The 24,483-nt window shown below is 41.2% G+C and overlaps 1 protein-coding gene and 1 pseudogene across 1 annotated transcript; both read left to right on the forward strand.

Annotated features, from left to right (window-relative positions):
- The window catches only part of LOC148595765 (uncharacterized), a 28,293-nt pseudogene extending 22,733 nt beyond the window's left edge, over positions 1–5,560 (forward strand).
- A 6,657-nt stretch (positions 5,561–12,217) lies between these two features.
- On the forward strand, positions 12,218–23,882 carry LAPTM4A (lysosomal protein transmembrane 4 alpha). The gene is made up of 7 exons (XM_088519638.1): positions 12,218–12,395; positions 18,280–18,400; positions 19,864–19,940; positions 20,030–20,152; positions 21,466–21,561; positions 22,495–22,593; positions 23,083–23,882. Exons 1-7 carry the CDS (start codon positions 12,297–12,299, stop codon positions 23,155–23,157), a joined length of 690 nt encoding a protein of 229 aa, XP_088375764.1. The 5' UTR covers positions 12,218–12,296; the 3' UTR covers positions 23,158–23,882.
- The last annotated feature ends 601 nt before the right edge of the window (positions 23,883–24,483 follow it).

Raw genomic sequence — 24,483 nt, forward strand, 5'->3', positions numbered from 1 at the left:
AATATGCAGAGAGCTAAAAAGTTTTCAAAAGCTTTTTGTCTAAGCTCCATGAAATGATAAAAATCAAAGCAGGGTGGGTATTATCTATTTTATCTTTAAGTTATAAGTTATGGAGCTCTGGAAATCTGTTCCATGGTAGCGTCCTTCTGGAATGCATTAAATTAAAAAAAATATTGGAAAGGAAGGTGAAGTCAGGAATGCTCTCAGTACTGTTTTCTACAGAAAAAAAAAAAAAGGCAGGGGGAGGGTAATGAGCACATTAACAAATGCATAAATTCCTTTTTAATATTACTCTTCCAAGTAATAATTGCCCTGAGGATGGTGTGCTGCACTAAGTGGAAGAGAAGATATTGTAGAAAACAGTCTATCAAAAAGCAGAATGGAGCCTGCAATTTCCCCCAGCATTTCTGGATGCCACTGAATCCTCCTCCATGAAATTCCAGTGCAAATGTTTGACAGGCCATGCTCTGCTTAGTATAACTTTCCTAAAGGAGACTGAAAGAATTGTTTCTGTATGAAAGGATTCTCCAAAGGATTTAGTCTTTTTTTTTTCTTCTTATCTTATTCCTGTCCTGAAGATTGCAGTAATTTATTGTGAATTGACAGTCAGTGTATACTTATTTACATACCTTTAAAGTGCATGTGCACATATGCACATCCAAACATTCCTGTTGGCAAAGAGGAAGAAGATTGGTATTTTTTGCACACATTGCGTTACTAGTAAAAGGAAACAGGATGGATTTGAAAGTAACCATTCATATGCTTATTCTGATAGATGATCCTTCAGCAATTGACCTCAGCTTGTACTGGAAGGCCTCCACAGAGGAGTGGAGAAGCTGGAGAGGAGATGAGGAACCTCGGTTGGGGTTGGAGGCAAAGGAACTGGAGTCTGGAACAGGCTGCCCAGAGAGGCTGTGGAGTCTTCTTCTCTGGAGATCTTCCAAACCCGCCTGGATGCCACCCTGTGCCATGTGCTTTGGGTGTCCCTGCTGGAGCAGGGGGTAGGACTAGATGATCTCTAGAGGTCCCTTCCAACCTCAACCATTCTATGGTTCTGTGAAGGTGAGCAGGGGGGTGGTCCCAGTGACCAGGGGAGGTCTCCTCCTGTCTGGGGTGAGAGCCAGACAAGCTGGGGCATCTGACCCGCACTGGGCCTGGTTCCTCCAGCTGGAGCAGCTGCCCTGACACAGGTGCCTTTCCATATTGGCTTCCCCTGCGCCTCCCGAGGCCGCAGCGGGAGGTCTGCGCTCACGGGACACGCACTGAGCGTGGAGCCAAAGCCAGTAGCACCAGAGGGCGTCTCAGTGTGGAGCTCGCTTGTTTGGAGCACTTTGACCACCTCACCAGATGGGTCAGGTGATTCTGGGGGGTTATCATCCATATGGCACCGCTCTCCTCACCAGTAAGCACCCAGTGTTTGCCATACTGCATCGATTAGCTTCTCCTATTGTAGCTGAATTTCCTGTGAATACATGGTTATTAAGATGGTTAGAGTCCACAGTGCACCACCCCATCCCAGATGGCTCCAAAGTATTTATCTGAGAGGATTTGATGCTGGTGCTGACAATCGTAGTTTGGGTGGACAGATGGAAGCACAAGTTTTGCTATTTAAGCACTCCTTAGAAATCCAGGCAAAGAGTGTTCTTTGGCAGTAGTGAGAGAAGCAAGCTGAACTTCTGCAAACAGCTGTGTTGCACCAAGGCGACCACCTCATCCAGAAAGAGGCCCTGCTTGTACACTGTCAGCACCCAGTCCTGGGGATAACATGTTTCCTGAAAAAAAAAAAAAAAAAAAACATGTAGTCAAAGAATACGCTCTACCAGGCTATAAAATCTGTAATGCTTTTAGGGTTTGCCAAAAGGCAAAGAAGACATTTGTTTCTGTCTTTGTGGAAATGAAAGCAAAGCGGAAGAAGAAGAAAACTGAAGTGAAAGAAACGAGGGGCAGAGCTGGACTGATGCATGTGAGTCATTTCCCCAGAGCAGTATTTGGTTTTCCAGGAGTAGGGGGTTGTCTTCTCCATTAAAATGAAGTTACTGGGGCTGGCTTTTCCTCCCCTCCATCTCCTGGCTTCCTCTTCTCTTCTCTTGCCCCCCTGTCCTCCCATAAAAGAAGCGTGAACACAATGACTGGTGTTTTTTTTTTTTTTTTTTCCAACATGGTCTATCCTAATATATTCACAGAAGAGTTTGATTTTGCAATGCAGACAGGAGCAGATGGTTTTAATCACAAAAAAAAAAGAAAAGAAAAAAGAAAAGAAAAAAGAGAAAAGAAAAGAAAGGAAAAGAAAGGAAAAGAAAGGAAAAGAAAAGAAAAGAGAAAAGAAAAGAAAAGAAAAGAAAAGAAAAGAAAAGAAAAGAAAAGAAAAGAAAAGAAAAGAAAAGAAAAGAAAAGAAAAGAAAAGAAAAGAAAAGAAAAGAAAAGAAAAGAGAAAAACTTTCTCAGGCATCATGAAAGCAAACCTGTATTCTGTACCTCTGGGTTATGTTTTATCTGTGTTGGAAGGTCATCTAAAGACATCCTGAACAATATACAGAGGTGGTTCCCGAAAGTAGTGAAGTAAAACAAGGCCAGTGTTATACCAGTGAAAAGCTTATTGAGGCAAAAATGTCATCAGATTGCAACAAGAGAGAGGCTGTGGAAAAAGCTATCAGCTCATTTGGGATGGGACATACAAAAAGAAATAGTGTAAACTTGGTGTTTTAACCAGTGCATTTGGTTGTGCTGTACTTGGTGCTGTGTGGAAGGAGACATGGGGCTGGGGCAGCGTTTCAGAAACACTCTGCTTGCCCCTTGGCCCTGTGTATGTTGCTCAGGACACTTAGCAGCAGTTTCAATCACTGCTCTTTCCCTCACAGCCCCCTGTGGTCCCTGCTGATCCGTGAGACAGTTTTGCTTCCTGAACTCCTGTTGCTTCTTATACAGCAAAGAGGCAAGGATGGTCCCAGCTGAAGGGAAAAGCTTTTAAGTAAGTCAGTGCCCACATTCAGTGACCTTCAAATGGTCATTAGAACAGCCCTTGAGTCACCCAATTGCTGAGAGACCATTCTTTCTCCTGATCATCCAGTTATACTTGTGCATATCCCTTAATAAATAATCCTAATAGTCCCGTTCATACTCCTCAGGATAATATTTTTTCTACTAGTGTATTTATGATGGGCTAAAAGTGTTTGCTTTGCACTGTGCAAGCTCTTCCTACAGATTATATATACAAGAGAGAAATAATAAATGATGAAGCCAGATATATAAAGCTGCTCATCCAATATTTTTGTAGACTTGGGTCATTTAGCAGTTGGTTGAGGACATCTTGGCCTTCTGTATCAGTATACAGCAACAATACTTTCACTTCAGTATATTTTGCTGGTTGTCTATCTGCTAGGGAAAATAAGGGAAAAGATGGTAATGACAGACAATTTCATCAGTTTAATCCATTCTAAAAAGAAAAAGCAAACAGCAGGTACTAGATGACAGGCCAGAGTAGCCTAATCCTTTTAAAATTAATTTGTCCTGCATTTTTGTTAAATTCTCCAATTCCCTCCAGTAATGACACTGTCTCTCATGTTTTGTACGTGCATATGCTTCGTTTAATTCATATGCTTGGTGAAGCACATTGTTTCAATTAAGCCCCAGTAAGTTTAGAAGCAAGAGCAAAGGAAGGCCCAAGGGAGCTGATATCTACAAAACCTAGTGGTGACACTGTTTGTGCTTCTTTCAAAATATCCTTGTATGTGGCTAATAATTCACCCAGTATTGGTAAGTGATTTTTTTGCACTTCCAATGCATTGTCGTTTTAGAATAATGCACAATCTGAGAAATGTTCACAAATGCATTTTTTTTAAATGAGTATAGTAAATGCTTGTAGTTTAGCCACACATATTAGTTCTTTATGAAGCTCTATAATACTTTTAACTTTCTGATAAATATCTTCTCCTGCTTCTGGCAGAGTTAAAGAGCAGAACTGCTGTTGGACTTAGTGGGAGTCATTTTTGCACAGCACTGTTGTATGTGAAACAGAAAGGCACTAGGAAATGTGTTCATGAGTCAGAGCTCACCAAAAGCACTCAGAGCCCTCCCAGTGACTTTGGATTAGCTTTGTTAGGAAGTGGCCAATGTAAAACATACCTGATAATCACAAAAAGTGCCCTGCTTTGGACTAAAAGCAAACAGGATGTGATTCTACAGTGGAAGAGCTGTGTAGTGGCCCCTTTTTGTATGGTAGATGTACCTGGAAAAAAGAAGAGGAAGAAAATGAAGAAAGAGACTTGAGGGAGCCATGCAGCTGACAGAGTGCAAACCAGACAGGGGCAGCTGATGAGGTGCAAGGATCCTGTATTCTGCTGTTCTGCCCCGAGCTGAAGCAAAGAGAAGATCTAGAAGACTCCTCAGCAGATGGACGAGGAGACCAGGAGCAGTGAGTTACAGTGACAGCCTGTGAGAGAACGGGCAGAATGGGGACACTGTGCCCAGAGGTGCTGTCAAAACAGAATGGCTGTTAATAACCAAACACTGACTGTGATTTAAAACCTGTTGAGTGGATTTGGATCAGTTGCATTAAACCCTTCCAGTTTTTCACTGTCACACTGTTTGCCAGTTTGTAATGTTACCTGCTGTCGTAGGAATGGCTGGATTGTACTTTGCTTCCAGGGCGGATCTGGTCAGTCTGGTCTCCTCTGGTGCTTTTGCAGATGTGCTCATGACAGACTAACCTCTGTTAGAAGAAAGTACTGTTCAGAGTCAATGGGAGAGATCATTCCCAAATCTCACGCATCTTTTAAATTCCTGTTGGCTGCTACTCTCAAACTTTTGTCTCATACATTGACATATTTATGATTTTCACCCTATGCTCAGGCTAGCTTGCTCTACAAGTGAAATTTTTAAGGGAGTTTTTAAACTTACTTGGAAAGGTGATGCAAACTCTGTTTTCTTCCAGTTTTCCTTCTGAGCTAAACTTCAAGTTTGTGTGTCCCAAGCATGTTGCATTTGTTGTATTTAAAATAGATCAAAGTAGCTTTTGAAATTGTTTTTTCTAATCTGATGTTTGGATTTTTTTATAATTTTGTTATTTGAATATTCTTATATAAACTGCATTTGTGATTTTTTTTTTAATGTCAATGTAATCCTGACTGAAGAGCAGGTATTTCTGATTGTCTTACAGCAAGGAGCAGAGGATATGTTACAACTGAATCCTGAGGTCTATAAACAGCACTGGACTGACACCACTGAAGAATGAAGCCTTTTATCCCTAGAGGAGCTGCAGCGTTGGTGGTAGCTGGTTTCTTCAGCCTGTCCTCAGAATGTGCCTCAACCTGCCCCATTTTGGAAGTGCTGCCTCAAAGGAGGACACGGCAACTGTCAGATCTCCATCTGCACTTGACCTTGTGCCTCTGGAGATCCACTGGGAAGATTACAATTCCTAACGCATGCTAAAGGTATGCTTGTGTTCTTGGGGTGATGCTCTGAAATGCATTTCATTGTAGGACACTGAGTAACCATAGATGTTAACAGCTTTGTGCTTCCAGAGCAGCACTCATGCTGGCACTGCTGGGCCAGAGGAGACCTCTGTGTTTCTGCCAGCTCAACTACCCAGACACTGGCACTCGCTTGCTTGAGCTCTACCTAAACCCCAACATCGTTAGGGTGTTAGCTAACACCCTTCATCTGTCCCATAGCACCCAAAGCAGGTGTGTCCTTCAAATAAGCAATTAACCACAGCAGCAATATATTTATGTATTTACATTTCCTTACTATATGCAAAAGAACAGTTCTCTTCTGCTGTGATTTTTTTGGGATGCTTTTTCAGTGTGCCCCGAAGTGCAGGAAAGCAGGATTCTTTCACCAAGGTGAAGTGAGTCCAATAGGTCCTAACTGATCCCGCTTGCCAGCCCACTGCCTTGGATCTGTACATCTTGTTGTAAGAAAAATACAGGCAATTTCTGAATAGAATAAATGATCTTTTTATCTGGAAAGTAACTGGTTCAAAGCAAATGTGTAACAAGAAGATACACGGCCTCCCCAGAGAAACAAGTATAGCAAGTTCAAAGATACGGAGGATGGCTTAATGAGCACATAGATAATGAGTGAAATTCTAACTCTGAAGCCAGTGGAAAACATCCACTGACCTCACTGTGGCCAGGATGTTGCCCAAGGTCTTTACGTAGCATTGAAGATAACCTCTGTCATCAAAAAAAAGGGGGAAGAATGAAGGAGCTAAATATTTATAGACTCCACATTTCATTTACTTTTCTGTGTGTGCTTGCAAACTTTTCAATGTCTGTATAATCTTTTTTTTTTATTTCAACATATTACAGCATTTCAAATGTTCATTGTTTTTATAATAAAAATAAAACTTTTGCCCAAAGCCCAGCACTTATGAGCTGTTTTATTTTAATTAATTCCTATTTGTGTAAGAACAAGAATGCTTTGGCTAAAAACTACTTCATTTTCAGTCTCCCAAGGAGATATTGCATTCATTTTTTTAAGAGTTTTTCTTCATCTGAACCCTGTTTTTGTTAAGGAAAAACCTATTGACATTCTTCTGTTGTTGGAATAAAAGAACAATTGGGACATTTAGCACTTGTAAATTCTCTGTGATTCTGAGGACAAGAAGCAGTGAATGATACTACCCACTTTTTCTGCCAGATTCATCAGCACTACCCTTACTCACCGCCCGGTACCCTCACGGGTGTGTGTTTCAGAGATGAGGAGTTACCACAGTAAGGGGCTAGGATGGCCTCAGTAATTTATATCAGCCAATTATCTACTACTACATTTTGATGTAGGCACTGGCATGTAAGGAAAGTAATCCCTACAACGCAATACATGGGCTTTCCTACACCATGGGCTTTTCTAAATAATTGCAAAACTGTGTGGAGGGCAGATTTGTGGCAGTAAGCTGTTGGTGTGATTCGTCTGCTGTATCAGTGCCACTGCTGAGAGGAGCAGGAAGGCTGTTAGGTGGCATGTGGCGAATACAGGTGTCATCATCCCTGGGGCTTTCCCAGTGCTCCTGCTAAAGGGGCTTCCAGGGATGCGCCGTATAAGAAATTGTGCTGGAAATGGGGTTCCTCGGCAAGAAGGCTGAGCTATAACAAAACAAAAAGCACTTGGCAGCTGCTGAATTCCAGTCCTTCACTTCCTAGCCCTTGGAGACTGAGAACCCGCAGCTCGCTGAAGAAAACGGCCTCTGCAGATGGCCAGTGCCTTTGAAAAACAGACCTTGGACTCTCTTGTGGGACTCCCTTTCCTTTCATTGCCGCGTGTCCAGCTACCCTGGTTCCTGTTCTTTGCAGACATCTCTCCTCCTTTCCAGGGAGTAACAACTCTGCTCAGCTATCAGCCCGCTATGCTGCTCCTGGTGCCCGCAGTGGTGAGCGCGCTTCTTGCCCTCACCCTCAGGCTTTATCAGTCGGAGTTTGGCATAAGGCCTCACATGTGAGGTTTAAGATCTCTCCCACAAGTTTTAGCATCAGTTGTGCTATACATAAATGTTTCAATCCTGTATACACTTAGAGGGATAAATCTAGAGTAGCCTCTTGGTGGCCATTCAGGAGCCCAGCGTAGTCTCATTGAAGTTCCTGGGCCAGACCCATCTGGCTCCCCTTGCTCTTTTCCTGAGGGACTTACCAGTTGCTGGAGTGGCACATGCTGGGGTAAGAGCCAAATGCTCTCCCTGCACTTGCAAACAGCCCAGCAGCTGGAAGTGAAGCCTCTGGGGGTGCTGCAGCACGGGAGGTGGGTGAAGCATGCCTAGGAGAACAGCTGAGATCTGCTTAGGGGCAAGGAATTGCTACAGCAGCACCCGTGAAGGTTGAACCACACTCTTCTAAGGTCCAACATTCCATTTAAATTGTCGGATCTACTAATGACAGTTTTCTCCTGGGAAGCCTTTTGAAGCTGGGAGATGGGCTCTATCCCTAGTGATAGGAGTGTATCCATAGGTGATGGCTCCCTAAGGTAGCATCTGGAGAACGGAGGTGTGGCTGCTGTTGTAACCGATGAGCTGCTGACCTACAAAGCTGTGTTTGCTCCCGGGCAGACTGCGGCATGCGCGTGCACGAGCCGAAGCTCTGCTTCCTGCTCAGAGCTTGGTGAAACATTGCGAGCGCTAAGCAGGGAGGAACTTAGCCCACTGCTCTGTAATTATGTTTATATAACAACAAGGTTGCGCCCGATACACAGACCAGTGGCGCAGTTGACACATCTGCATGAGCTGAAAATTAAGTAATGCTAATTGCTTGGCAGAAAATTATTTATTTACCATGCTAACAATAAAGGCCTGCTGCATAATAATGCTGAGAATGCTCTTATACTGGCTGACTCCTTGCAAGCAGAGGGGGTTTTATAGCGATGGGCTAGAAGGGTTGAGGATCGGATGTCTTGTCTTCGGTGCAAAAAGTGGCCAGAACAGTCAGGCGCAGGGGTCCTGCTGAGGAGAAGTGAACTTTGCAGCACGCACTAGCCCTGCCACGGCGCTTTGCAGATGTTCTTATCTGCAGAGGGAGTGTCCTCCCCAGCTGAAAGGAAACTCTCATCCATCGGTCCCGAAATAAACTCGCTGCAGCTTTTCAGGAAAAAGGCACTGTAAGAACAGCTGACCCCTGCATTGTCCTATCAAGAGACCCCTGGGAATCTGGCAAACTAGATAGTTCTGTCAAGCTTTGATTTTTATACGCATGTTATATTTTCCTTTCATAGTGGTTCTCAGTGCATACATAGTAAGCTATAGGGACACATGATAAATGATTTTATCCCGCACTTTTGACTGCCACTGTGTTCTTTCTGGAACTGTTTCCTACAACAAAAACTGCAACCTGATCCAAACAGCTGGTGTTTAAAGAAATAACACGTGCCCAGTAGGTAACGCTTCCCACTTCGCTGCACGGGTAGCGCTCTGCTCTGCAGGCTGCTGCTCCTCCTGCCAAGATTCACGAAGGCTCCAGGCTGGAAGGGGGAGGCTGCCAGCAAGGAAGAGAGATTTCCATTTTCCAGAGAGAGCCAGCGCTCACTCTCAACCATGTGAAGAACAGTGAGATATCTGAACTTGCTAGTACCATTTTAGACTGAGGAAAATGTTGCATGTTATTTTTAGACATTTTTATGGCTGCTCAACTGCATGAAGCCTGACTGAAATGAGCTACAGCTCTTTTCGGCTAGCAGGACTTTTTTTTGATACTGTAAATGAATACGAGATTTTTTCTTCAGTCTTTGATATTCAGAAAATCTGATAGTACAATGAATAACCCAGAAACAGTCTTATGCTAATAAAACTTTCACGTCATGCTGTCATATTTTAGCTCCTTTTCTAACTCTGACTTTCTGATCCATCTGTAACAAGTTAAAAGGGTTGGAACTGAGTTAAATTGACTCTTGCTGGTAAAAGGATAATTCATATTGTTGCAATAATGAACTGGAACAAAAAGTACAGAAGATTTGAGCATTACATTAAGAACCCCGAAGTGGTGGTGATTAATTAATAAACAAAAAATAAAATCCAATAACCACAAAATTCAAGCGATACATTCTTTTTGCGTTATCTCTTTTACGAGAAACCACTGAATCTGCAGATTAACTTGTTTTCTCTTAGCAGAATCCATCTTGAAGAAAAACACTGTTAAAATTTGCTAATGCTGATGTCAGTGTATCTAGGACTTCACTGCGTGAGTCACCACCAGGAAAGTTTCTCTTATGACTATTTTACTTTATTTTACTCCCACTGATACATCAAAACTTTGCTTTTACTCCAGTACCTTTTCATACTTTTTTTAAGGAAGCAAAAAGCTAATCCATCATCTTAGTCCAGGTATTTTCATATCTTCTGCACCAATTCTGTTGATTTTTCTAAATTCTGCTTAGGGTGTAGCTGTTTCATATAGCAGGATTTATGTGAAGACATTAGTTTCTCTTTTGAAAACCTTGTGTTTTCTCTTTTTACTTTAAGTAAAATTTAAGTAAAGTAAAATTAATTTAAGTAATCTTTATATTATTGTGGAATATGATTATTCAAAAATATATGTATTTGGTAAAAAAAAACCCATGCACTCCGAGACAGAAGTTCAAACTTTCACGCAGAAACAGATTCTGGAAGGGCTAACTAGCTTGGCTAATGAAGAGCAGCTGGATGTCAAAACTCCTTCCTTCCCTCCCTACATGCTGCCAGGGACAGAGTTAAGTGTCATCCTAGGTAAGGGCACTCAAATCCATCCATTCTTTTGCAGCTGCTTCTAGTTAGCTTTTTTGTTGTTGTTGTTAAAAGCTTTTTATTCCTATTGTTGCATAAGTGGACATTTTGCTCCCACAATGTCAAGGTCTCTTTGCTGCTCGTGAAGAAAAGTTTACCACCAATCTCTTCTGTCTCTCTGAGATTTTACTCTGGCTGACACAACTGCAAACTAAGTCCTTCAGAATTATTAACATATTTAGCCTCACAAATCCTTTCTGAAGTAGCAAAGGGAAAAAACTGAGGCTTAGGGAGGGGAAGGTCATCTGGGCAGCCAGTGCCAGGAAGAACTATCTTTTGCAAAACTAAAATCACTAACCTATCTTCTCTTCCCACAGTTACAGGAAACCATGGAATCACTATCAAAATACTTTTTTTTTTTTTGTAAAGGAGAAGAAAGTGGATTGTTTTTTCCCCACTGAACAGTTTCACATTGATCTATTCTGCTATGGAAGGCTGCTCGGTGATGCTGAACGACATCCACATTATTCTTCTCAGTATCTTTGCTCTCTGCAGGGTATAACAAGCAGCAAAGCTCATGGGAATCACATCAGTTCTTATTCTGAGCCTAGTGACAGACATGAACTGAGACTCCTTTTGCCCTGTGACAATAGCCCGGGAGATCTTGAGCCTGACATAGGAGTTGCAAGACACTGGTCAAGGCAAAGTGTCCAGCTGCAAGACTGGGAGAACAGGATCTAGGTACTTGCAAGCGGATGTCCTAACCCAAGCTGGAGAACCCTGCTTTCTTGTCTGACCTGTTCTGTTTAGTCCTGTGGATTCCTCTTTGGATAGTGACAGACTGACCATAGGGAGAGCTTCTCTTCACCCTGCAGGAACAACCTCATCAGTTCAAACACAACATGTGGCAGAAACAGCTGGCTTGGGGTTCCCAACATGCCATCTGTGAGGAAACTGATTTTCGAACTTCCAGTTGCAACAAAATACACACTTTTTCCTATTTATTTACATTCATGCATGCATGTTGATTGAAATTAAGTCTTTTTTTTTCTACACTAAATGAGAGTCTGTTGATAATTAAGCATCTGTGCACAGGGCTGAGAACACTAGGAGCACTAAGAAAACAGTTTATAATAGGATCATTAGAGCAGTCTCAGCAGCACTTACAACATGTTTATTCAAAAATAACATGCCCTAAGGAATAAAAAAAAGACCAATTATGAAACACAGGGGATTTAAAATAAAAGGTCCGTTTTTGAGCCTTCAAGTAGATCACTTCAAATGATCCAGCAACACTCCATGTTTGAAAACAGGCAAAGTGACTAAAACAATAAAATGAGCTGATTGTAGGATCTGGAAGACATCAAAAGCACAGAGTAGCCCCCATCATTACCTTCTCCTTGTTCAGAGGGGAAAAAGAACACTCTCAGACACATGTAACTTGGACACATGTAACTTGGACACGTTGTGTACGCAGCCGTCTGTGTTGTGCGAACGCCTCGGGGTGGCTGCACACACAGAAGGGATCTCGGAGCTGCACAGGGCTTACACGGACTGCCTGCTGCTCCGGTGCAGCCAGAGACATGCTCGTGCCACAGGCAGCCCACAGGGCCTCGGAACTCCCATCATCAGCCCTTGGAGGGCTCTATTGCGCACCTCCATGGGGGGAGCATGGAGGTCACTGGCCGCAAAACAGCAGACGTGCTACAATGAATTCAACCCCCTAGAGCGGGGCACTTGGGGGCCCACCAAGACGACAGCTTGCTTGAAGGAAGGGGCGAGGGCTGCTGTCCCAGGCCCAGCCCCGCAGGCGCTGACTAGCTCTGCGCCGTGCCCAGCACTCCACTCCAACATGGCGGCCGGACCGCCCCGCAGGTGGGCACCACCCTAAGTGGGAGCGCGGCCGTTGAGCTTCGGGACGCCGCGATTGGCCGGCGGAGCTGCCCATCGCCGGTTGCCGCGGCGACGCCTGCTCCCGCCCTCGACCCCGCCCCCAGCGCCCGCTGATTGGCCGGAGCGGAGGTGACGCAGTGTGGGGGCGTTACGGCCCTCAGCTGGAGGGCGACGCACCGGGAGACGCAGAGCGGCCGGTCTGAGGAGCGAGGGCGGCGTTGCGGCCATGACGTTCAAGCGGAGTCGCGACCGGTTCTACAGCACGCGCTGCTGTGGCTGCTGCCATGTGCGGACCGGCACCATTATCCTGGGCACCTGGTACATGGTGAGCGGCCCGCGCGGCGCGGCGGGGGGGGCACTGCGCGCGGCTCCGGGGTGCCGTTGACGGTTGTGCGCAGCGCGCATGCGCGGCGGTTCGGCCGTTGCCCGGCTCGTGCGGGGCGCGCAGGGCGCATGCGCGGGGGTGCCCCGTTGGGGGACGCCGTGGGCGTCTCGGCGCCGCCTCGTCCGTGGGAGGCGCCGCGAGTGGCCCCGAGTGAGTGGGGACGCTCGGGACCCTTCTTCTCTGAGGGAGTTTGTGTGGGGGCGCTGAACCCCTGTTGTTCCCGGCGGCCTTAGAGAAATAAAAATGACGCTGAAGTTCCGTTTTGTGGTATCTGTTTCTCAGGGGCGCCGCTTCCTTTCTTTTTTTAGACTGCAGGGACAACGTCTTTCTTCCTTTATGGCTGTTACACAGTGCTGAGGGAATCGCTTGGTAGGAGAAGACATATAGTGACTTTTGAGGAAGCTGGGATTTAGAACAAGATGCGAATAAAATGTTTTTCTATAGTTCTCCTTGGTATATAACATCTGAGAGAAAGATTAGGGCTCTTCAAAAGCAACAGTAGCATCTCACGAGAAGCTTTGTGGAAGGGCAAGTTTTCTGTCGTTTGCTATGCTCTCTGAGCTTTCAGCGCAGAGTTAGGGATGAGCTACAGAGATGTTCCTTTCCTATTTAAAAATAATGCCCCTTATTTTATGGCTCCTGGATGCTCTTTCTATGGGAGCTGTGACAATAACGCTCTGATATTAAAAACTTTTGAGCTAGACTGAAATGGCAATGTGAGAACAGGAACCAGTAAGACCAAGATGTAGAGCAACTAAGTAAGTTCCCCTGTGTTAAGTCACTTCTTTCCTTCTTCCTCTTTCCACTAATAGTGTAAACATGAGGGCAGTTAATGAAGCTGCATTACAACTTTTCTAGTCTCCTAAAGCACTGATTCTCTTTACCATTCCCCAAACAGTATGAATGGAGAGTGAATTTTCATCTCCTGATGTGAAGGAGCACTTGTAGAGATTGCTTTATTGGAGAAACCTATGTAGATCTAAATATAGAGAGCTTACAGTCTCTTAGTAAATATTAAAATATTCCCCTCCCCACCACCACCGCCTCTCTGCTGTTCTGTTGACAGGCAGTGTACAGACAAACAACAAAAAGGCAGGGGAATGGGGAAAGGTAGAGAATAAGTGAAATTGAAAATTCAACTAGAGGGATGTTTCCTTCTCTGGGTGGAGAGTTGGAAAAATGTCTTGGTGTTGATTTCTCTCTTCTATTTTGTATGAGCCAAAATCAAAACCTGAATTCTACTAGCGTGTGGGTTTTTTATTTATTTATTATTTTTGGTGTGTGGGAAAACTTTTAAAAAAATCCTGTGTGGATGATGTGAATTCAAAAATATGCTTCCAGTACTCCAGTAAAAGCAGGAGTCCTTAACACTGAGGAGATATTTATACGTATTACGAAATGGTTGCACCTTATTGCCCTCTGTACTTTCATTTCCTGATAACGGGATTATACAGAAACTGAGGAACTTGTCGTCTTCTGTACTCACGGATCCCATAGCCTTTCTGACTTCCTTCCAACTTTCTGTCTTCCTTTCTTTCTTGACTTATGTTTATAATGTCTCTTCTGCCTTCCTCAATCTATTCACTACCTGTCCTGCTTATGGATGATAAAAAATACTCCTGTGACTGAGACATCACCGCTTCGGAAAGTGGAACAGTGGCTGAGGCAAAATGTTCTTTTGACTTCCATACAATTCAGTGGCTGTGGACTCTTAGAGGGGGACAAAAAAGATATGTAGAATTTAAGTAGCTGATTGTGCACAGCAATGATTGCACTTTGTGTTTTGCTATAAAGTGTGCCAGGCACTTTCTGCTAAACTGTGCCTTGAAAAAGTTGTATCCAGTTCTTTCCAGATGCAAACTGAGAAAATGTGATAACTGTTTTTAAGTCAGACAGCTGTTAGTTCTTTGAGCTGAAATGGGACCTCATGAAATGAAAAGCCTTAGGTCTAGCCCAATCTAATTGTTTATATGAGAATTTAGTTCCAGCCTTTAGAAAGTTAACTATGACTCAAACAGTGCAGATGAAACTAATCAAACTTACCCTAAGCCACTTGATGTTTTGGAAAATGTCAAGTTGCTTAAGCTTCATTAATGAACTGTCTATGTATACCTTAATTTTACTCTATCAGGCTTTAGCTTGATAGACCATTGAATTTTATTTAAAAGTATTTATGTTTGTAAGTTACAGTAAAATAAACTTATTTTTGCAGGGGAGGGAGGTTTTTGGTAAGGGGGGAGAGTAGTTTTTGTGTTACTGAAGATCGTAGTCTGTTTGTGTTTACTGGATATCCTGTGTCATCATGCTGTTCAGTGTTGAGGGAGTTTGATACCAACATAAAATGGAGACTTGCAGCAATTTACTCCATATGTTTAGTAAGATAAGAGCTTTGACTGTTGTTGAATGCATGTGTGTTATATCTATGTAACTGCTTCTTTAGGCATTTTTCTTTTCTTTTTTTGTGTGATGTTAGATCTTACATCAAATTAACCTACCTCCTCCTTAAAGCAGTGTTCTAATCTGTCCTTATTGTACACTTCTGTCTCTAGGGAGAGCAAGGGTATTATCCTCTATAATGTTTCATGTTGGTGTTCTGTGATCAAACTGCAGTTAGTTGTTTTGCCTCTTTCAGGCATATTTCAGTTTTTATTCTGCCACTGCTCTGATATTCTGATAAACCTTTCTTTTGAAAGATAATTTAAAACATTCCTAGGGAACTCGCAGTTGAGTTCCAGACCAAGTAGAGTTCGGTTTATCCTGCAACACCCACTGCTGTGCTGTGTAGGAAGCTAAAGAAACCCTCTATTCCTCGCTTCATAATTGCAAGCATGTGGCTGAGAAGCTCCTTTCTCCCTTGAACTTTCTTGCCAGGTTAATGCTTTCCAGAAACTGGAAACACGAACACTGCATTTGCAAAATGAGATCAGAGTTCAATAAGCAATCTAAAAGTAATAGCGTTTTGGAGGGAGTGGCTGTTTCGGTCTGGCAACAAACTGCAGTGATGCAGTCAGAATGATGCTAGTTGCTACTGTGTTGCCAGGAGGGTCTGTCTGCTCTCTGGGCACTTTCAGTGCACTTTGAGGCTGCCTAGCTGAATAAAACTTTCAGAAGCAAAGAAATCTTAACTACTTTTAGTCTAATTTTGACAACAGTAGAAGCTTTAAAATGCTCACCTAGTTGAAACGACTGTTTTCACAATATCTCAGCAAACAGCACTTTTCTTGTTGTTGTTAAATAGTGTATGTTTAAAGAACTATGCAGTACTATAGCAAGAGGAAGATGAGGAAATTTAGTAGCACATGACAACTTCCCTCTTCATGAAACTTTAATTTCAGACCTTCAGAGGCATAGTGCTAATGCGATATGGTATCAAATGCATATAATGGAGATACAGGCCACCAATCAAAGCAAATAATGCTTGTCTTGTGCAGCGTTTTGAGTTCTGAACGTACTGGGAAGTCATACCTCTGTTACTAGGTCATAATATATGCTAATGTTTAATACCATCTGCTGGATTTTGAGAGAGAAAGAGGTGTTAAGTTTCCCCAATTCTGTTTAAGTTCAGATATGACAGTTTTAAGCACAAAATATATTTGTTAAATTTCTCTATGTAATGCTTCTAACAAAACTCTTTTTTAAATCTTATTTGAACCACCTTTTGATTAATAACTTCAACATGCCTTTTTGACTACTTCTGGCAAGACTAGTATGGGGACTGCTGATATTTTCAAAGTATTAGCTATACAATCCACTGTTTGGTGAATTGTCAAGGTTTTTGGGATGCAAGTTTTTTAAACACCTTCAGATTATCCTTGGGCTGTTTTGTGCCTGTATGTTCTGATTCATTTTTTTCTGTAGGCCTCTTTCAAACAAATATTCAGAATGTTCATAAGTGACTCACAATGAGAATACTCTGTTAAGCTTGGAAGATACTTGGCAATGCATAGCAGACTCCCACTCACGTAAAGCTGCTGATGAAGGAGGAGGGAAAAGAAAAATCATACGAACATAATCTCTCTGTTACTAAGCTTCTGTGAAACTGATGTAGTTGTAGTCAAGATGCAGGTTTTACCTTTGTGTAAACAGGGTTCTGTAAACAGTGACCCCTAATTTGGGGTTTTGAAAAGTCTTAATTGAAATTCATATTTGAACTTCATGGGTTGCAGAGTGCTGTGATATGGTTTGTGTTTAGCAGCAGTGCAGCCCTAGTTTGTATTTTTTGTTGTTGTTGTTATTTAAATCATTGACGCAGAGAAGTATTATGTTCATGACTTTTAACATTGTCTGACACTTTCATTTCCTGTTTTACTTCAGTATTTCAGGCTGGGAAAGCATGGCTTTAGTTAATCAGAATTGTGGTCAGTAACATGCTGAAAACCCAGCTGAGTGTTTCACAAGTTAATCTAAAAAATGATGGTGTGATAAAATGTCTTCCACAACACTGTGACCTTTAATTTCAGTAAAGGGTCCTTTTTGCAGAAAATATAAGCAAAGTTAATCTCTACCATGTCTCAGAAATCTGAAAAGAAACATAAACCAGTACAGACTGAGAGCCTTGAGCTGTCTCCTTTTAAATCACCAGAAGCTGTATCTATTGCTGAAGACATCAATAATCATCTGTAGACCTGTTACCACTGCATCAGGCAGTCTTAGAATCATACTAGTAAATGGAAATATTTGATAGATATTAAGTTGTCAGCAATTGCGGACTAGTTTATTATGATTATTTATTACTATTTTTTTATTTACACCTTCATTGCTCTTGACACTAATTGTGAAAGATCCTGGTGATAGTGATGAGCTTATTGAATCCTGATTGGAAAATGACTCCAGCTTGAAAATACCTTTGTGAAGGCTTTTTCTATCCTGTATTGTCTTTTATTCTGTCTGATTTCATTAATAGAAGCTATATTTCTGTAAATCTTGAATAGCGTATAAGTGCTTTGAAAACAATTTATTACTGTTAGTGGAAGCATCAAAATAGGAAAATAGAAGTAGTTTTCAACAGCAGCACGAATAAGGAGAATATAGCCAATGCCTGATGCTTAGACTTTTGGAGCTCAGTTTGAATGAGAATAGTGCTTTAATTTTACCAGTGTTTAATAAACACCTATGATCATTTAATCAGTGACCCAGGCAGGGAAGTGGTCTGGTTTCTCCTCTCTCTCCTCCCCAGTTAAAACTCTAACATGGGGTTAACTAGGAAGTAAACTATGTCCAAGGATTTGAAATTCAAGCATAAGTTGTCCCTCAGTATTTGTGCTTACTGCGTGTTATATGTGTGTCCTCTCTTGCCTCTTGACACCTCACACCTTTAAGAGTGGGGTGCAGTAAATTATTTGTGCATGAAATTAACTCTGCCTTCTGGTCTGCTGTAGGAAGCAGAAACTCTTTCCAAATGTGTCTGTTGTTGTACCCTTTTGTTCCTGGCTCCCTGCCCAGCCCCCCCCCCCCAAACTATTTCAGGTTTTTCCATTCTCAAATCAGTGCATTCAGTGCCTTATAAACTGAAGAGCATGGGTGTGGATTGTGGAGAATCAAGTGACAGAACTGAATAGCTACAACATTACTTAATTGTGATTCATTAAAACTAGCAAGTGTCCAGTACTCTTTGGGGTTTGTGTGGTGTTGTGTGTGTTTTTGTTTGTTTTCAACACTGGTTTAACTAAATCAATTTGAAATTTAATCTTAAGCTGCTCTTTTTTTTTCTGCTCTCCATTATAGGCAAAGCAGAGTTTGTTTCTAACTCAATTAGTGTGTCCTTAAGAAGATTATAGCTGTTGCACTGTGAGTAACTTTCTGGTAACTAACTGATCTTTCTCAGGTGGTGAACTTGCTGATGGGCATCTTGCTGACTGTACGAGTGACTCATCCAAATATAGTGCCAACTGTTGATATCCAGTATGAAGTAATTGGAAATTACTATGCTTCTGAGAGAATGGCTGGTAGGTGTATAACTATCTGCTGTTCAGTTAGAAAATACAGCATATAACATTATGATGTATTTGCCTTACATTAGGGTGTAATATATGTGAAAAACTTTTAAATGTGGTTATCTTTTTGTTCTGAATGCCTTTTTGGATTATTGTGGCTTTAAGTTCTAAGAACTTGAAAAAACTAAGACATGGTGAATGATACGATTTCTAAGGATTTCAACCTATTCATGTTTTAAGTGTTGGAGTGCATCTCTAATTTTGTCCATAAAAACTTCACTATCCTAGATGTAATAGCAAAACAAAAATGTCAGAAAACTAGCATCTAACAAGTTCTTGTTTAAAGCTAATAAACCCAAGATAATAAGTAAAAGGGCACTGATACCTATAAAGTGTATTCTGAATTGAATGTTGGTCTGCCTAGTAGCCTTTAGGTTATACGATGAAGACGCGTACAAAGCTGGAGGTGTTTTCCTCACTGTTTAGCGTAAAAAGGCTAGTGATTGCATTTTGACTTGGCAAAATTCTCGTTCCGCGTGTTGGAGCATAAACTGAAAATTTTAATTCTGTATGCAGACAACTTCCTTTCCACACAAAGCTAATGTTGTGTGTTTTCATTTTCTTTCTGCCTTCTGAGGATTTGCTACTGGTATAACAGTGTTGTGAAGTAATTAGGGCACTAGCTCATCAACACAATGTTCTTCAGATACAGGAAGGTTACCTCCTTGATATTGTTATCTTGTATTGAATCACGTACATCAGTACTTCTACAGTGTATCTTTTAAATGTGTTTGTTTCTTTCCCAGTTTTTAGAAGTAGATGCTGTGGTTGCTGTAGGAGAGCGAGTGTAATCTAACTTCTGGAAATTGGCTGTGCTTCTGTCATTAGTAATTATGATGCAGAAGGAGAATTTATCATTCGGGTTGCATGAGTGTCCTGAATTTGACTGTTGGCTTTTCTTCAGCTGCATTTCCTTGTTAATACTAGGATAACTTCCTCAGTGACTTCCTGTTTTCCTTGCTGTTACTTGAAGAGTGCTGCTCCCACTGTCAATGCCTTTTTATAGTATAAAGGTTGATATTGTACTTTTGGGTACTTTTTGTACTTTTTTTTTTATTGTACTCTAAACTCCTTCCTGTTGTGGAAATAATTATCCACACAGGTTGAGCACTGACATGCTGTGAATAAGCTGCATTATTATCAAACTATATCAGGTTTCTAATTGGTGTGGCTGAACTTAACTCAGCCCTTTTGATTGACACACTTTTTTTTTTTTTTTTTTTCCTTCCTCAAATACCCGCTGTTTTTCCATGACTAGGTCTCTGCCTTAGTTACTCAAATTGGTTGCTGCCAGTTTTCACAAATGAAACAGTTGGGTTAGAACAGCTCATGGTAATAGAGCTTGTGTACCTGTTAGCTACAGTATAATAACCTTGGGAAAGGACTAATACTTACTATCTTTTCTTTTAATTCAGAAAATGCCTGTGTTCTATTTGCAATCTCCCTCCTCATGTTCACAATCAGTGCAATGATGGTGTATGGTGCAATTGCTGTAAGTATATTCGTAGTCCGTTGTTTTAAACTTGCTACTTGACTTGTGGATTAAATACCCTGCAGACTCATTCTTGTTTGTTTCTTTAGCATCGTGTGGGCTGGTTGATCCCATTCTTCTGTTACCAACTCTTTGACTTTGTGCTGAGTTGTCTGGTTGCCATCAGCTCTCTTACATACTTGCCCAGAATCAAGGATTACCTGGATCAGTTGGTAAGTGTTCAGCTCCTATTGACATTTAATACTTGAGCACTTCGGTTTCATAACTGGCTGACCTATATTCGCCTTCTGATGCTAAGGAAGAAGAATTTGGACTTCAGCAGGAATTGTAGAGGAAGGCTGCTAGGGTGCTTATAAGAACTCTAAGCTTACCAGAGGTGGAAGGGGTGAAGGTATCATTGCTTCCTAAATGGAAAGCCTGGGAGAGGAAATAAATACTTATCAAGGGATATGTTGGTGTAACACTTTACTTGAGCATCTCCAGTGCTATATAGACTAGAAACAAAGATGATCTGAGATGAGCAGTTTGGTTCTCTGACAGGTTTGCTACTGTAGGTTAAAATGTGTTTTATGCTTTTTGATGTTTTATTTATGTGTGTATATATAGTTATACACTTTATATATTTTTAGATAGATATAAGGATTTGAGATGAGGTCTACAACATCGTGAGATAGATGTGAAGTTCTGAGGGTTTCTCTTGTGTTGTATGTGGCTTTTACCATTTTGCATCTTCAAAGAAAACTGTAGTGGAGCTGTTAATATTGTCTGTGTCTTAACTGCAAAAAGACTCCATGGATAGAATATACCCTCAATTGGCTTGGATCACTAGCTATTTTCTGTGTGATGTTTAGAGCTGTAAGTGGGCTCTTTAAAAATTCCTTCTAAAGCGGTGGTAAACTTCAGATTGCTATTAGAGAGGGGTCCTGTTACTGTGCTTGGGAGAAAGAAGAGTTTGAACTTTGCAGAAGCTACGTGTGTCTCTTGTCTTGAAGTTTAGGGACAGTTTATTTCCCCTGAGAGCACAGATGTTACGGGTTGACCAGACTGGAGGCCTGACTTAGAAGAGCTTTTGGGTAGGGGACCATTTATACAAATGTTGTGTTCCTCTGAGGAACTGAAGTCTGCAGTTGTTTGCAAAAGGTTCATGGAGATCTTTATTGAGGTGAGCCTAAAGTGACTTGGTGCGTGGAAGAATACACTGCTTTAGTAGTAGCCCATGACTTGGTGCGTGGAAGGATACACTGCTTTAGTAGTAGCCCATGACTTGGTGCGTGGAAGGATACACTGCTTTAGTAGTAGCCTATGTCTATAGTAATATGCCCCCACAGGGCAGAGGCAGGATGAACCTTGTGCCTTTTGAGAAGGTGAAGTTGGAGTAAGAAAGAAACTGATCTTTCCTTGTTTCTTGTGGGAGCAGCTAACAAGCACTCTGCTGCATGTGGTGCTCAGGTTGGGTGTCACATCTGTGAAAGTGTGATGTTCATGCTTGTCTCCTTTTTCTATCTCCTCCTCTATTCCTAAACAGCCGGATTTCCCTTACAAGGATGATCTCCTTGCGCTGGACTCCAGCTGTCTCTTGTTTATTGTTCTGGTGTTCTTTGCGCTATTTATCGTTTTGAAGGTAAGTTACAGTTTAAGCATGGACTTGTTTTATGAATTGCTATACTAAAAAGTTGTCATGATGTAGAAATATATTTAATAAGAACTACTTTGAGTAGAACTGTTACGATGTTCTGCTGCACTATAATTTCAGTCTGTTATGTATTGGTGTCTTTAAACTTATGTTGTATTCAGTGGGGCTTGTCTATACAGCTCTGCCCTTTAAAAATATACAAAGCCTGTAAATAATCCTTTACATATGTGGACACGAACTTAATACAATTAAGCTTGTAGTGAAACAGTATTGAATTAGTACATAAAAAAATTTGTTTAGCAAATTTGTAATCTCATAACAAACAAGGGGGATGTATTTTTGAAAGGGAGGAATGTATAGGTTAGTGCAGATAGGTAATAAAACCAGTTATTTCTGTTTTGCAGGAGATAAGTACAGAGGCATTCATCTGAATTGCAGAATATATTTGTAGGGAAAAATATTGTTTAGAAAAATGAGCCCAAAATGGCCAAACATTGGCTGTGAATCTCTTTAATTGCATGCAGCTTTAATTCAAAGTAAAAAATAAAAATTCAAAGACAGGTGGGAACCTGCTATTGGTCTTTCATCTTTGTACTGGTAGCTTGGACTTGGATTCACAGAATAATTGTTGGAATAATCTGATGGGCACTGCTGAGGCGAATATTGGTTGAATTGATCTGCAGATTCTTTTACTATAAAGCTCATAGTTGTCCTGTCTGAATCATTGATAACCAGACTAAATTGGGACAAGTTATGTATGTACCAAAATTGGTTCCTTCCTTCAGATGTAATGGTTTAGGTTTGTGGGTGTGTGGGCTTTTTTTTTTTTTTTTTTTTTTTCTGTTCTGTGATTGTAGCCTAGCATTTTATTTCTGCATAAGCTAATGGATATGAGATACTAAAATATAAAATTTCTTTCAGGCATATCTCATTAACTGTGTGTGGAACTGCTATAAATATATCAGCAACAGAAATTTGCCAGAGATAGCTGTGTACCCTGCTTTTGAAGCTCCTCCACAGGTAAATCGCATTCCTAGGTGAAAGGAGTTGTTGCAGTTGTGTTAATCTTTGAAGCATAAGAACAGTGTCCATAGAAGTCTGTGAGTCTTGTCCAGCTTTCTAAACAAAAGCTAGAAAGGCTCAAAGGTAAAAGAGCTAACGTTAAAGTGAATTGCCTCTGAATGGTGTTCTTAGAGAAATACTAAATGTATTTCTTTAATTAAAAACAAGAAAAACACTTCCCTCTGTAGGGAAGCTTTCTGATTGCACCTGTGAAAACCATACTTGCTGCTTGCAAGAGGAAGTGGGATGAAATCAGTGGCTTAGGGTTAGGTTCAACAGAATAGTAAATTTTACATCTTTTTTTTTTCAGTTCCTCCTTGATGGCTTAGTGGAAACATCAGTTCTAATAATAAAAATGCCTGCAAAAGAATAAAATTGCTGATGTAGAGTGTGTGTGTGTTTATTTAAACTAGTGCATTAATCTTGCTAAAATGTCTTCTCTTTTAGTATGTTCTGCCAACCTATGAAATGGCAGTGAAGATGCCTGAGAAGGAACCTCCACCTCCTTACATACCTGCCTGAAGAAACTTTCATGTTAACTAACATCTGTACCAGCTTCTTGGGAGTTTTGTCTTTTAATCTTGCAAAACTGCTTAAGTAATAGAAATATTCAGGGCTTTAGGAGCAAACTGTTCTGTTTAAAATGTTTGATATAAACTTACTAAGCAAAACACACCTGGGAATGATTTTCTGTTTGTTTTAATTTTTGTTCTCCTTAATGCTCTTAAACATTTTACTGCCTTAGGGCCTTACAATGCAAGAACTTATGCATGTGACTAACTTTGGGCTGTTAATAATACCAATTGAGCCAGTCCTTAGTGAAAGTTAGCTACGAACATAAGTGTCTACAGGATCGTGCCCTTAATTTATATTAACTTTTTTGTAAAGTAGTTCATAAAGACAATCTGATCGTGCAGCAAAGTGAATTTGCCTTTATCCAGTCTTTGGAGGGGAAGGAGGTTTGAATGTGGTATATACATGATTTTTTTAAAAAAAATTTTACTTTGCACTTTTCTCATATGTTATCTTACGTTATTGTGAGTTTTTTTTTTTTGTTATTTTATGTCTTGAAACATAGTATTTTTCAGGAAGAAGCAAGTTTGGCACAGGAGTCGTATTACATAGTGCTGCGAGTGCGAAAAGAAAACTCCATAGAAATGTGGAAGATGGTTGCATGCCTCTAATCTTATATGTATTTTCCTCTTTGTGATAAATGATACTTAAATAAATCTTTTACGAAACATTTACCAGTAGTCTTGGTTGACCTGCCTGTAAGTGTTTCAGTGCTGTTCCATGAGCATCCAGTTTAATGAACCCTAACTTCCTGCAGGTTTTTTAAGGGCTAGTCTGTGATCTCTTACAAGCCATCATGCGGCTGGGAGCGGGGATTCTTCTCATTACATAAATGTTATTGCAGCCTTTGCTGCTGGTCAGGTATTTGGTTGCCTTGTGCTTGCCTGGTTGCCAGTTACGTGTGCTCTGGGAAAACAGATTTGTTCTGAGTCTCCCAGCCCTCTGGGCAGGTTTGATGTCCAGCTGTCTCAGAAGTTAAGACAAACCTGGAAGGAATACGATTATTGAAGTTATAACATGGATGGAACTCCAGGCACATTTTCCAATATAATGTTCTCTTTGGGTGGTGGAGGGGAATTGTCGGTATGTTCTTCCTCCTCTGTAATAGCAGGTGAAAGATACTTTAGTGTTCTCATAGCTAATGTGATGAGTAAGCAGCTTTCCACTGCAAGAATGAAAGCGATATACAGTCAAATCTTTTTTTGGACCATAGTTTAAGCTGTTGCAGCATACAGTTGTTTAAATAATTCGCATGAGTTGAAGCAAGCACTTTCT

This window comes from Tinamus guttatus, unplaced genomic scaffold (assembly GCF_059628265.1).
Source record: "Tinamus guttatus ecotype Peru unplaced genomic scaffold, ASM5962826v1 Tinamus_guttatus_pri_ptg000065l, whole genome shotgun sequence".
NCBI lineage: Eukaryota > Metazoa > Chordata > Aves > Tinamiformes > Tinamidae > Tinamus > Tinamus guttatus.

Bases quoted from the DNA above. Each gene is read 5' to 3' on its own strand.
- LAPTM4A (XM_088519638.1), top strand. From the start codon at position 12,297: ATGACGTTCAAGCGGAGTCGCGACCGGTTCTACAGCACGCGCTGCTGT. The intron at 18,401-19,863 runs GTAGGTGTATAA...CTTTTAATTCAG, and splicing joins TGCTTCTGAGAGAATGGCTG to AAAATGCCTGTGTTCTATTT. The intron at 19,941-20,029 runs GTAAGTATATTC...TTGTTTCTTTAG, and splicing joins TGGTGTATGGTGCAATTGCT to CATCGTGTGGGCTGGTTGAT.